General features: G+C 40.2%; 1 protein-coding gene across 1 annotated transcript in view; it reads right to left on the minus strand.

The window, feature by feature from the left end:
* Positions 1 to 650: 650 nt before the first annotated feature.
* Positions 651 to 14,154, minus strand: part of stpg2 (sperm-tail PG-rich repeat containing 2) — a 49,617-nt gene continuing 36,113 nt past the window's right edge. The window contains exons 11-13 of the mRNA XM_070905075.1: positions 10,710 to 10,875; positions 8,208 to 8,323; positions 651 to 818 (exon numbers count right to left, since the gene is read on the minus strand). Of these exons, the coding sequence (XP_070761176.1) occupies positions 651 to 818; positions 8,208 to 8,323; positions 10,710 to 10,875 (450 nt within the window). The remainder of the gene's footprint in view (positions 819 to 8,207; positions 8,324 to 10,709; positions 10,876 to 14,154) is intronic.

Here is a 14,154-nt window from a genome sequence, read left to right on the forward strand (position 1 = left end):
CCTCCAAACTGCTGCCTGAAACAAACAAAAAAATCAGTCAGCATTTTGCTCCGACAAATTTTGGGTTTAAAAAAATCAGAAGTTATTAGCTGCTCTAATTTGTAAATTAACTGTGAAATGAACTGTGAGGGCAATTTGTAACACTTGAAAAACTGAAGACTATTACCAAAACAACTGCTCTAGGGATGTACTGTGTGTTGCCATTTGATAGCGAATTTTGGGTTTAGACACACACACACACACACACACACACACTGCAAAACAAATTGTACAGACTGCTTAAGTAAGCTTAAAGAAGTGGCAAACAAGCACTAAAGTGCTTCAGTGATGATTGTCATTATGGCAAGTCATCTAAATCAGCTTGTTTAAAAAAAACTCCTCAGGCTTTATTTTGAAATGCACTACTTATTACTATATCTACATCTGGAACTACTTTTCTGTTCATTCAATTAATAAGCTAAAGTTACAATATTCAATAACTGAAAATAAGCTCACTCATTATCTATTATACATTCAACAGAAATTGATATAACCATAAATATTAATGAAAAATCAGCTTTCCCCAGAATATGAATTGAAATGGGATGACCTTAAGATTGACATTTGACACCACTCACCTTTCACCTCTAAACTTTGACCCACAAAGAGATCTAAGAAGCGCTGGTAGCGATGAAGGTGTTGGGTGAGACAGTGTTAATGGTCTTGTGCGCCATAGAAGGGCCAGGGGCCACACGAGGGGAACAGCAGGGACCCAGAGGGTTGTTGAGTGTCACATTGAAGGTGCCCTTCATCACTGTGTTCATGATACCTGGACTCAGCTTCAGAGACACGAGCAGAACAGAGATCAGGGATAATGAGGGAGATAAAATAAGAGAAATACAGTATGTCTATGTGAAATATGTGGATACACACACACAAAGCAGAAGAGAACAATTTACGTATAAACACAGATGTAAAATGTCTTAAATGCTGAAAATGCAGTCATCAAAATGTATACTACATCAGTTGCCTTTTGATACTTATGTGGCATTAAACAATACTCTATGGCAATGAAGACTTACACATATAAAAGGAAATGAATAAATGAATGAATGGATGGATGGAAGCCAGTATGATGAAGTGAGGAGTAGTGGGTGATTGTCCTTTTGACTTTAAAACAAGACTAATCAACAGTTCTCGGCGTTTTCCACCAATCACCCTGGTTTCTACTGCATTTAACAGTCTAATAAACCTTCACATAAGCTGTGTCCCTTGATAGTGTATGCACCTGCCTACTAAAGCCTCATGAGAAACAGCTTTACAGTGTCTTCCAAGAAATGAACAAGCCATAAAAACAAGCAACGTTTTTGAAGAATAAGGCCTCGCAGTAGTTCAGGGAGGCATGGAAGTCATGTTTTAGTCACATGTTTCATACACCATCCAATCATGTATGTCCACGATCTATCTCTCACAATAGGTGGTCCATGTAAGCATCTGGCGCTCTTTCAGTCAGCATACAACGCTGAGCTGTGAATCCTCGCTAATACACTGGAGACTTCTTTCAGAAATGTAACTCTCTCCATCTCAACAGTCATGTATCAGCATTTAGTTGAACATGAATTTTGAAGGGTTTTTTTTAATAATTGAACATAATTTGTTCCAGAGCATCACATGAGCAGAGCCACTAAAATGTGTATTCTTGCAGAAAATGGTTCAAACCCTGACTGAACTGAGGAGTTATCTCTTACTTTATATGTCTCAAAGTGTAGAGAGAAGAATATCATTTTTGACTAAGATATATCGCCAGTGATTTTCAGACTTTTTTTCTTGGCCTTCATTGTCTGGTCTCTGTTCTTCTCTGTACTCTTGATGCAGTTGGACGTTTGTAGTGTCAGTGGAAAAGGTCACTCAACTGTTATTTTAAAGGGTAACTACACCCTCAAATTCTGCTAGAACCCTCCCTCCCAGCATATTTAAAAAATGTAACAGAGAAGTGAGGGAACAACAGCTGTAGGAGGCGTGGCCTCGTGGCTACGGAGTGTGGGAGTCAGGGGATACGAGGGAGACTGACTTTTATCTATGACATTTCATTCTATGTCAGCATTGGCCTTGCAAGGTTCAGGGCTGATTTAAAATGGTAGATGGCGTGTTGAGCCTTTTTCAACCCATGAAATTCTGATTTTTATAAATTTGGTAAGAAATGTCAGGGTTACAGTCATATGATTTAGTTTACAGCTCAAAAAGCACGTTTAAGTGTGCAGTACCTCTTTAATTAAAATTACTATTACTAATAACAATTTATTGATTGCATTACACTACAGTGCACTTTACACATAACTCACACCCAAAAAGCAACACCTGCATTTAGAGAATTAAACACATGAACAGTGGGGCTCAATTCTTCCTGCTATGCTTCAAGAGGTGATTAAGGTTGAATTCACAAAGACACAGCAACACACACAAATGATTAGTCTGTCTGGGGGGTTGTTACCAAGGGGAACATGCCAAAAACAAAAAAAATTAAAATAACTTCAAAGCCTGACCTTAAAATCACCTCACCAAAAAAAAGTCAAAAAAAGAAAAGAAATTCTCTCTCACACACACGCAGGCAAAGATGCAGACATACATGCATATGTATGTTGTATGCACACCCACTTAATCTATCACCCGTCCCACCCAGGTACTGCTGCCTGAGGAATCTTTCTAACTCTTGTGTTATCAAAGCTCTCTCTCTTTCCCTGTCTTTCTCCCCCCCACCTCCTCCCCTACCCTCCCAGCGCACATACAAACATCAGTATGCCAGAGACGCCACAGTAGGATTTAGACACATTGGCGAAGCCGCTCAGATCTCAGTATTGATCCTAATGGGAGAAGGGTTGCGGGTTCAGCTCCAGGTCACCCTCAGGGTTGCCCAAGAGGTCGGGAAGATGGTGGAAGAGCCCTTGGAAGTGACGACACCACCGGCATGGCAATGATGAGGGAGATTATGAGATGTTTCACTAGGTCAAAGAGGGGAGAGGGAAAAGGGGCTCTATGCAGGCAGTTGGTGATGATGTTACTTGCTATGTCTGCAGACGTGTACAAGTGTGCACAAAAGAAAGAGTTTCCCACAACACACATACACTACATGACACATACAGAAAAGCAACACAAGCTTCATCCCATATATGCATATACACATGGCAGCAAAAAACAAAGGGAGCTAATTCTTTGTGGGAGCATGCAGGAATTTGCAAATTCACCACACACAAAAACAAATCCTTTATGTTGCTACACATACACACCCACACAAACACAAATCACTACACAGAGTCCTCATACCTAAACAACAAAATAGGTTGTTCGTCAGTACTGTTGCAATAACGATTCGTAAAAGTGCTGTCTGATCTGCCACCTCCATGGATCAAGTTTGGTTTAGTAAAGGCAATTAAGACTACTTGGTTGGGAAAAGATGTGGTCATGGTTAAAGAGATGTTGATTGTAGTCAGGAGATGGGATCCAAAACACGTTTCTCAACCATCAACCTCAACCTCAGTAACAGAAATAATGAGGAGAACATGAAGAGACGGTATCAGGTGGCAGGGCTTCCCACTTATAAGTAGAAGTATAAAAACTCTCACGTGGAGGACGCACATGTAGAGACATAAACAGCACACCCTGAGGAGGGTTTGATGAAATGTCAGCCGTGTTAAGGACACCTCCTGTTCTGACTCATAATGAAAATCAGCTTCCTTTTTTTTTTTTTTTGGCTCTGTATGTGCTTTGCACTCGGCAGGTTTATATATCAGCAAAGATCACAGCATTTAATTAATATTTGTTTGTGCTTGACGTCTGCTCCCTGTGTCTTTTTATATTCCTGTGTTCCATCCACACTCCGCTCTCTGTTAAATTAAGCTCAACCAATAAGAACAGTGTCATGCGTGAGGAAGGTAATGGAGTCTACTTTCCAGAAGTAGGTGCCTCACATGGTGCATTTAATGGAAACACTAAATGAGCCCTCACTGTGACCTAATGCTGCTCAAGAAGATAGCTTTGTGACATTACCAGCACATGTATGGATGGGTGCACATACGCACACACTGATGCTGAAATAGCTACTATTCCATTACGCGGCCGTCTGCTTCAGATTGCAGGCCCTCAGAACACATTTACAGCTGTTGAATTTAACTACCCTCTTCAGCTGCTCGATTTGCTGCTGTCTGTCTCTCTACTTCTCTTCCTCAACGCTTTTCCACCACCTTTTTGTCGCTGTCTCACCTCCGTCCCTGTCTCTACTTTCTCTCTCACCCCTCCCTGTCTCTCTCTCTCATCGCCATCACCCCACTCTCTCTGCCTGCTTGTCTTCAACAGTCTCTCTCTCTCTGCACCACTTCACACCATCTTTAAGTCTGTATGGCCGGTGGTGTCGTATAGATACACAGTCACACAGCTAATTACTGAGACGAGAGCTTAGACATGCATTCCACTGAAAGAAAAAAAGAACTGAACCTCCTAAAGCTAAATTGAGTCATGAGATGTCTCACTTACAATGCATGGCATCAGTCTCTATAAGGCATGAATCACAATATGTTTGTTTGTTAATCTATAGGGTCTTCATACATATGTAGGTGCATCTGGGCTTTAGTTAAGTCGCAAAAGAAAATAAAAAGCTAAAAGTGAAATTGTTTGTAGTGCTTCTGGTGGCAAGTGTCTCTGCCTGTACATGACGGATACCTCGCTGAACTGCTGCGGCGTGATGAGAACCGTGCGCGTCACATGGAAAAAATAGGTGAACACACACCAACTTTATGGAAGTGCAATACTTGCTACTCACTGGAGTATCCCTTTAATAGTAAAATTGTTGTGAACATTTGTTCTGCCATTTGTAGTTTAAGAACTTTCATCAGCTCTGCTCAGATGTGTGGTGGGTGTGCAGGAGACGTTTCTCCATCCAACCATTATCGACAGAATACACACTTATCCTGCTGAGGTTAGCCATCAAAGGGCTGACACATTGAAACAGACAACCATTCACTCCTACTAGCAATTTCCAATTCACCTTGCTATAGACTACGGGAGGAAACTGGAGCACCTAAATGAAGCCTAAGTGAATGTAAGGATGAGAGGAACATGCAAATATATCAAATGTATGCACTGCTACGAGGTTTACCAAAGCTAACCCATTTTTACCTTGAGCCAATTATCTCCCTACATCAAATCTCTGGTTTGACTAAAGTGGCTGCAGACAAACACTTGACAAGCCAAAATGGAGGATTACTTGTAATTTAATGCCTTAGTTGCTAACTTTTTGCAACTTTTTTTTTTACCTTCAGATATCCTGGGAGAGGAGAGGACAAGAGGAGAGGAGAGAAGAGAAGAGAGGAGGATCATATGAGATACTTCAACAGTTTTACTAGCTACTGTCAGTGGAAAAATTCCAGCAGCTACAATTTCCTCTTGTAACCGAGAGAAATGGAGCAGAAAGACAGAGTGAGAGGCAGAGAGGGACGGGGAAAGCAGATAAAGAAAGAACATCCACAAGCGTACATCTACATAGTAAGATTATTGTAATAAAGGTAATAAAAACCGCCCCATTTGACAAAATGTAATGGTCGTGTGTGTTTATTAAGGCTGGTTTTGTTCTCCAAGCAGAATCCTCATCGCTACAGAGCCTTTTCCATCAAATCTGACTGTGAAACAATTTCCTATACAATGTAAATTCCTTGACGTGTCATGATTTTACACCATTTTAGCAGTCTCACGTCCCCTTGTGAAAGTAAAAATGTTTAAAGTAATCTAAATTAGAACAATGGGCAGGAAATGGTAAGTCAATTGTCAACAGCAACTGACCAAGAACGGTTGTGATGCACAAACCATTTGCAATCCAAACAGCTGCAACTTTTTGCAAAATAAGCAAAAGGAATGAGGGAGACAGGCAAAGCGACAAGTGACAGAGACAGTAAACTGCAGAAGAGAGAAGGAGATAAATCCACACAGAGACAGCAGACAGACTGGGAGACAGGCAGACAGAGGAGAAGAGAAGAAAGAGCCCTGTGATAACATTACACCCATGGACATGAACATGATGATGAACTGTGTAGCAAGGTTTAAATCAAACTCAGTGGTTTTGTCTTTGATGTTCACCACTCAAAGTCAGCAGGGACTGGAAGCAACATTAGCTCTTTCAATCATCACACACACACACACACACATTCACCAGCAGCTGTAACCCAAAGCTGTAATTCCTATTAAAACACACTGAAATGGAGCAGAGAGATTAGGTTCTGGTTTCATTACAACTGTATTATGCTTCAACCATAAAGTGCATTTGTCTCTGTCAGTAGTCTAAGGTGGCTGCATGAAACAACATTACATTTCATAAAAATGCACTCACTTTTTCCCAGTTTGATTTCACCAGGCAGGTCAATTAAGAACAATTCTCCCACAAAGTGAAAAGCTGCCTTGAGCAGGAAGCCGCATCACTCTGCCTCGTGTTGCATCAGTGGAGATTGTTTGAAAACCACAGAAACTTATTGAATCAATTTCTTCCGCACAGCTCAAGGTCGGAGAGAGAAAGCTGATCTCACAACATGAGATAATGTCAGACATACAGTAGTGTGCAAAAGTTTTAGGCAGGTGTGAAAAAATGCTGTAAACTAAGAATGCTTTCAAAAGTGTTAATAGTTTATTTTCATCAATTAACAAAAATGCAGTGAAAGACTGGTAGGTTGTTCCAAACATCTTGGAGAACTAACCACAGATCTTCTGTGGATGTAGTCTTCCTCAAATCCTTCTGTCTCTTCATGTAATCCCACACAGACTCGATGATGTTGAGTTCAGGGCTCTGTGGGGGCCATACCATCACTTCCAGGACTTCTTGTTCTTCTTTACGCTGAAGATAGTTCTTAATGACATTGGTTGTATGTTTGGGGTCGTTGTCCTGCTGAAGAATAAATTTGGGGCCAATCATACGCCTCCCTGATGGTATTGCATGATGGATAAGTCTCTGCCTGTATTTCTCAGCATTGAGGACACCATTAATCCTGACCAAATCTCCAACTCCATTTGCAGAAATGCAGGCCCAAACTTGCAAGGAACCTCCACCATGCTTCACTGTTGCCTGCAGACACTCATTATTGTACCGCTCTCCAGCCCTTCGGCGAACAAACTGCCTTCTGCTACAGCCAAATATTTCAAATTTTGACTCATCAGTCCAGAGCACCTGCCACCATTTTTCTGCACCCCAGTTCATGTTTTTGTGCATAGTTGAGTCGCTTGGCCTTGTTTCCATGTCAGAGGTATGGCTTTTTGGCTGCAACTCCTCCATGATGACCACTTCTGGCCAGACTTCTACGGACAGTGGATAGGTGTACCTGGGTCCCACTGGTTTCTGCCAGTTCTGAGCTGATGGCACTGCTGGACATCTTCCAATTTCGAAGGGAAATAAGCTTGATGTGTTTCTCATCTGCCGCACTAAGTTTCCTTGGCCGACCACTGCGTCTACGATCCTCAACGTTGCCCGTTTCTTTGTGCTTCTTCAAAAGAGCTTGAACAGCACATCTTGAAACCCCAGTCTGCTTTGACATCTTTGTCTGGGAGAGACCTTGCTGCTGCAGTATAACTACCTTGTGTCTTGTTGCTGTGCTCAGTCTTGCCATGGTGTACGACCTGTGACATGAAACTGTCTTCCACAACCTCACCTTGGTTGCAGAGTTTGGCTGTTCCTCACCCAGTTTTAAGCCTCCTACACAGCTGTTTCTGTTTCAGTTAATGACTGTGTTTCAACCTACATGTGAAATTGATGATCATTAGCACCTGTTTGGTATAATTGGTTGATCATACACCTGACTATAATCCTACAAAATCCCTGACTTTGTGCAAGTATACCTATAAGAATTGATGCTGGTTTGAAGGCAAAGGGTAATAACACCAAATATTGATTTGATTTAGATTTTTCTTTTGTTCGCTCACATTGCATTTTGTAAACTGATAAAAATAAACAAAATAAACAATTATTATTTATATTATCTCATCAGACACACAGACACACACACAGTGTCTCACGTCTCATCACACTCTCACTCTTAGTTACACATTAAAATGACGGACACACAGATACATACGTACACTGATGTCAGTGCACTATTACTGAATGTTGCCTGCTCAGGGAGTCATGTAAAGGACTGGGAGTGTGTTGGAGAGTAAAAATGTTTAACAAGTGTTAAATGTAACTTTAACAGCATGTTTACCTGATAAGCGCCAGGTCCAGGGTTGGTGTTCATGGAGACTTTGAATCGATCTTCTCTGGAGGAGATCAGAGCCATTTGCGGGAAGGATTTCACACTGAGGTTGTATTGGCCAGGGCCTGATGAACACATACACACATAATCCACACCTAAATAGCTGCTTTAACAGAGGCAGCAAAGACTGGTGTATAGACACCCATGTACTACATACTGTGACCTTTAATGTATGCAAAAAAACAGAGCATCACATCCTACAAAAGTATATATTTGAAGATATTACTAATGATAATTCAAATCCTCCAGCAGTCTAAAAAAACATGCAGGTTAGGTGAATTGGTAACTCTAAAATTGCCCGTAGGTGTGAATATGAGTATGAAGAATTTCCGCCACAGCTATTTATTCAAGTTTTTAAGTGTTAAATTTTTCGGGGTTAAGGTAGGTTAAATAATTTTGGTTAAAGCTTAAATATTTAACTTTCTGAACATTCTGCCCCTGGTAATGGAGAGGCGCTGTTTGTTTGAATCAGCCATGGCATTAAGGTTAGGAGAGATTATTTAACTCAAGTTTAATATAAGGTTTTAATCATGTTTTTCTCTCTTGTGTATAAAGTTACAGTGCCCTGGCTGACTCATGTTTTGCTCCTTTTTTATACATATTGGCCAACAAAAGTCACAGCAGTATGGGTGCTTTGTACAGTATAAATCTGAACTGAATCACTGCTAGCTTTTTTTCATGGGCTGCAGTTTTATTTAACTGTGACTGCCTATACCATGATCAAAGCTCAGGGTACCAGACTAGTGAACCGCCCTGCTGTCCAACACTTAGATGTGGTATACACATGGCCCTGTATAGTTCAACCAAAAACTCTGCAGGGATTAGTGATTATTTTTTACTGTGGGGTGCTTTTGGAAAAATTGTCCATGAATATACTATGAGACAAACACACAAGCAGGTGTTCAGAGATGTACATATACACATTCAAACACTAACAAACAAATGCTGATATGATTACACACAAGCAAAGAGGCACTGACAATATAAAAAAACACCACACACACACAGACACACACACACACACACACACACACACACAAATACCATTTAATTTAAAGAAGAAACATTCACACTGAATTCTGAAAAATACAAACTGCTCTCAAAATGAAGAAGCTAAGCCTCAGGGATTTATCCATTACACAACATTGTTTCCATAAAGCTTTTTTATTTAAAAACTCAACTGGCAACTTTTCAGAAATTATAGAAACAACTTTCACAATTGATTTTGAAACGGTTTAATGGAGCCAAGGGCTATGGATCGTATTCAGTGCACTAAGAATCATGATGGAAAATAAGAAAAATAATCCATCACTGGTCCAACACGATTTTAGAGTAAAAAAGCAGCATGTGTTTGTCTGACCCAGAAGCTAACTGCAATCACTTTTAAATTTACACACAAACATATGCCAAAAAACAACATGCAAGCATAACAAACACCTTGAGCCATTGCTAATGCCAGAGACCATTATGTGAAACACTGTCATTCTGCAGGGACTTTGTGTGTGTGAGAGCGTGTATTACTCATGTTGTGGGGACATACATCTGTTTACACAGTCACACTGTGGGGACTCGCCTTCCTTTTGGGGACAAAACGCAAGTCCCCATAACGCAAATCATTACATTTTAGAGTGAAGACTTGGTTTAAGGTTAGGGTGAGGTTAGGTTTAGGTTAAGGTTAGGGTATGGGTTGAGGTTAGGCAAGTAGTGGTTATAGTCAGGGTTAGGGCAAGGAAATGAATGTAAGTCAATGTAATGTCCTCTGAAGTGATGGAAACTCGACTGTGTGTGTGTTGAATAGTTAAATGATCTCAACATTATCAGAAATGTGATCGCAGGGGACCCAGCATGATGAGGAATATAAAGTTCCCTAATGTTCCATATACTGTAGACCTATTCATAAATGCAAATTCAATAATTGGCAAAATGATTGTATGTGTGTGTCTCAATGTGAGTCTGTATGTGTGCACATGCTTGTGTCCGCATGCTTGTGTCCGCATATCTTCTTCAGTGTGAGTGTGGGTGTTTAAGTGCGTGTGTGTGGGTGGGTGTGTGTGTGTGTGTGCCTGTGTGTATGAAGAAGAAACACTATTGCAAACAGTCCAAATCTATTTATATGCAAATTGGATTTTGGTTAAACGGTTTGGGGTGCCTCATGGGTTGAGTCCCTTGGTAAAATGGGCCTAGTCATAAATTATCCAAGTAAGTCATGAATCCATCAATTTTGAAACAACATTTTTCAATGGGAGTGTAATTGAGGTAAATATTAGGTTAGAGGCCCACAGAGATGGAGCTAATTGGACTTCATGATGGTGAAAGGGTGAAGCTGTGCAGTTTCCTAATGTTCAGCACTGAAAATGATCACTAGATAGATAGACAGACAGACAGACAGACAGATATATCAGTTCCTCTTTATGTGATGCTGTTGAGTATGTGTTTGTGTGTGTGTGATACCTGGTACACTGGGGTCACACCGCAAGAAAAAATTGTCCCGTGGTGCAGCAGAGAGGAAGCAGCTCTGTCGTCTCTTAGCTCCTTCACTCCGGGGTTGTAAGTAAGAGCGGCCATTAGCCTTCTCAAATGTCTGACTCACATTGTAACTGTTGGGTGGAGGGGAATCCTACAGGGAGAGGAGAGCAGAATGTTTTAGTTTACATGGCTATATGTACATTATAAGACTAAGAGTCTACAGCCATGCTAGCGCCTCTGTGAGGTTAGCTAAATGCTCCTAATGACAATGCTAACATGCTGATGTTTAGCAGGTACAATGTTCACCATATTTAGTTTAGCGTGTTAGCATGCTAACATTTGCTAATTAGCACTAAACACAGAGTACACCTTAAACTGATGGGGATGTAATTCGTTTTGCAGATATTTCCACAAATGTCTGCACAAAATTTGCATACATTTTTTTCTTGTGGTAGATGTTGAGATATTTCACTGGATAAATGCAAACTTTGACCAGCTGGTGGCACTAGATGAAAATCAGAAGATCACCAATGGATATCTGTACCAAATTTCACAGAAATCAATTCAATAGCTGTCAAGACATTTCCAGAAAATGTGGCATTTGACGAAAAGTTGGGGGAACAGCAAAATCAGCAGGCTAAAAACAGACATCATTTCTATGTATTGGAAAGAACTGAATGATGGTGAAGAAAACAAAAGGTTGACCGAGTGTCGCCTGGCAGTGTTTTCTAACACTCTGGGAAATGTCGTACAATGTGACACACAATGAAACACACAAAAGTTGGCGTTTCAGGTGTCCGCTTATTAGATTACACAACTGACAGGTCCGCAGCATAACGGACACACACTCATTATAAATAACAAATGACCCACTCACCCATCTGTTATCAGAGAACACTGTCAGACTTGTCACAATATCACCCATGTACACACATTCATGCATGAATATCAGCGTACAAGGACACAAGGACATGCAGTACACGTCACATAATTTACATGCAAATGCAGACAAACACACACACACTCCTTTGTGGCACAAATGCGTGGTTGGCTCACACCTGTCATTATACGGCTTCTCCATAGAGGGAGGAAAAATGATAGGAACATGGGTGACATTTCCAACATATCACAGGTAATTTCAGATAAATAGCCTCCATAACAAGGCCATTACATTCCTAGACACTAATGAATTGCTAATAATTAAGAGCTAATTCACACTTGCTGATGTAATGGATCCCAGTTGTAGAAATTGGGATCTGAGAAGGGAACTGGGTGAATCATGTCACCTGGTTAGAAACTTGCACTACCAGAGCTGCACAGGAGTCTGAGTTACTGGGGATTTGTCTTGTCGGTGAGTCTTTGAATAATTGATGGCGAAGGCTGAATATAGCTGCACGATCCATTTATCCTAAACATAGCAGAGCTGTCATTTACCTCAAACTGTCATTTCCCGACTGCTGTTTTCTCCTTCTCCTCCTAGGTAGCCGTCCATCTTTAATCATTGCTAACCCAGGCTATTTAGCTTTTCATTATAGACACAGTGGGAGGAAAAGGCGCCAAGCACAACATGTGCACACTCTCACACACACACACACACTCAATCAGATACAAACAAGATTCTGTTTGATGTTGAAAGAAACAGGCTGAAGAATAAGATGTATTGAATGATGAGGAAAATACGAGTCACCTGTTACTGTATCCCATGGTTTAGTTTGGAGTACGTCTCATGATGGATTTGATTTGACACACACACACACACACACACACATGCACCTGTAAGCACACATCTGTCACAGATCTATCTAACAGTGCAGAGCAATCATCCTCCAACCTGTGCAACATAATGGGCACATACACACCTGTCAAGGGGCCCTATGGTCCATAATTACACCTGAATATGGAGCAAACCACAGTTCCCAGTAGTAGTCATCACCTATTGACAGCACTCAGGTTGTCTTTAATTACACACCCTCGACATTTAGACAGCTCAATACTTATCTTCCTACATACACACAGAGACAAACACTAACACCACTTTTCTTAACGACTCCGTCAGAATGCCCTTGATTGTCAGAAAAATATCTCAGAGTACATACAGTGTACTGCAGATGCCAGGCAGGCAGTGACACAAAATAACTGAAATTGAATATTGATGTGATGCTAGCGCCAAGACAGATTGTCAGACCTGACTGTATTTTTTAATGAAAATAATAAAAAAAAGATCACTTTATATTTTTTGATGCATGTAAAATGTTACATATAAACTTGAAGTTTAGTTCTAGTTAATCAAGACAGTATAGAACTACCAATCAAACATACTGTGGGAGGAATTCATTACATTTTGCAGTCATGGTAAATACTAAATAAATTAACAGGTAAATACTAAATTAGTGCACAATAGGAGGCAATGCAGCAAAAGTCCATCCATGAACTGTATACAACATGTCCTGAATTTGACACTGCAATGTGCAGTGCTGCCTTACACAAAATGTACTGCCAAGAGGCACACTATGTTGAGTTCAGCCAAAGATCCAAATCATCTGTCAAAGCACATGTTAAAACAGGAACATCAAACTTTCAAAATTTTATCCATCCACACAAAACAAACAAAACTGACCATAAAATCAAACTAAATTGTAAAGTGTAAGTGTGTATGTAATTCATATGACAGGACAATGACCTTCTCCTTGAAGGTTTACAAAAGCATAACTGGATGAACAGATGTGCTTCTGCGGTTCAGAATTCGTAGGTTGGATCTGACATTGTTGAAGGACTTTTCTAAAACTGATGAAACTGATTATCCCTGTCTTGTGTCAGATCACTGTTGGTGGTTGGAAAAAAGACACAAAACAAAAACATTTTATTCATGAAAAGTGTACACGACTCAGAGACGTTATTGACCAAGCACAATGTATTTTTAGGAAGGATTTTGCCAATTGCTGAAGTGTTTTTCAAAAACTGTTTTATGCTTAATATTAACTGAGTATTTCTTGGCTGCTGGAAAGCAGCCTTTGCATCTTGTAGGAATGAAAACACTGGTGTCCTTCAAAGTAACTATTAAAAAAACATTTAAATCAGATTTTCAGCCTGATAATTGTATTATCTTTATTGTATCTAACATTTCAATTCTAATATTCAAAATAAAAACCAAGAAATAGAAATATATTAATACAAAATAATTAGCCATATATGTAACTGACTGCATAAGCCACTGTTCTCAGCTTCCTGTACAATCAAGTAAAAAGAACATTTCTACAGGGATCAACAACATATATTGTAGCATCCAATACAAAATGCCAAGCATACTCTCAGTTTCATGGACAGCCTCAAAAGAGTTTAAACTAAATGCAAACACAAAGTCAGATGTTACTTGTTATATTCTTACAGCCTTTCTTCTGCACCATGTTCTCTCACACTAATGGCCACTCAA

This window comes from Enoplosus armatus, chromosome 4 (genome assembly GCF_043641665.1).
Source record: "Enoplosus armatus isolate fEnoArm2 chromosome 4, fEnoArm2.hap1, whole genome shotgun sequence".
NCBI lineage: Eukaryota > Metazoa > Chordata > Actinopteri > Centrarchiformes > Enoplosidae > Enoplosus > Enoplosus armatus.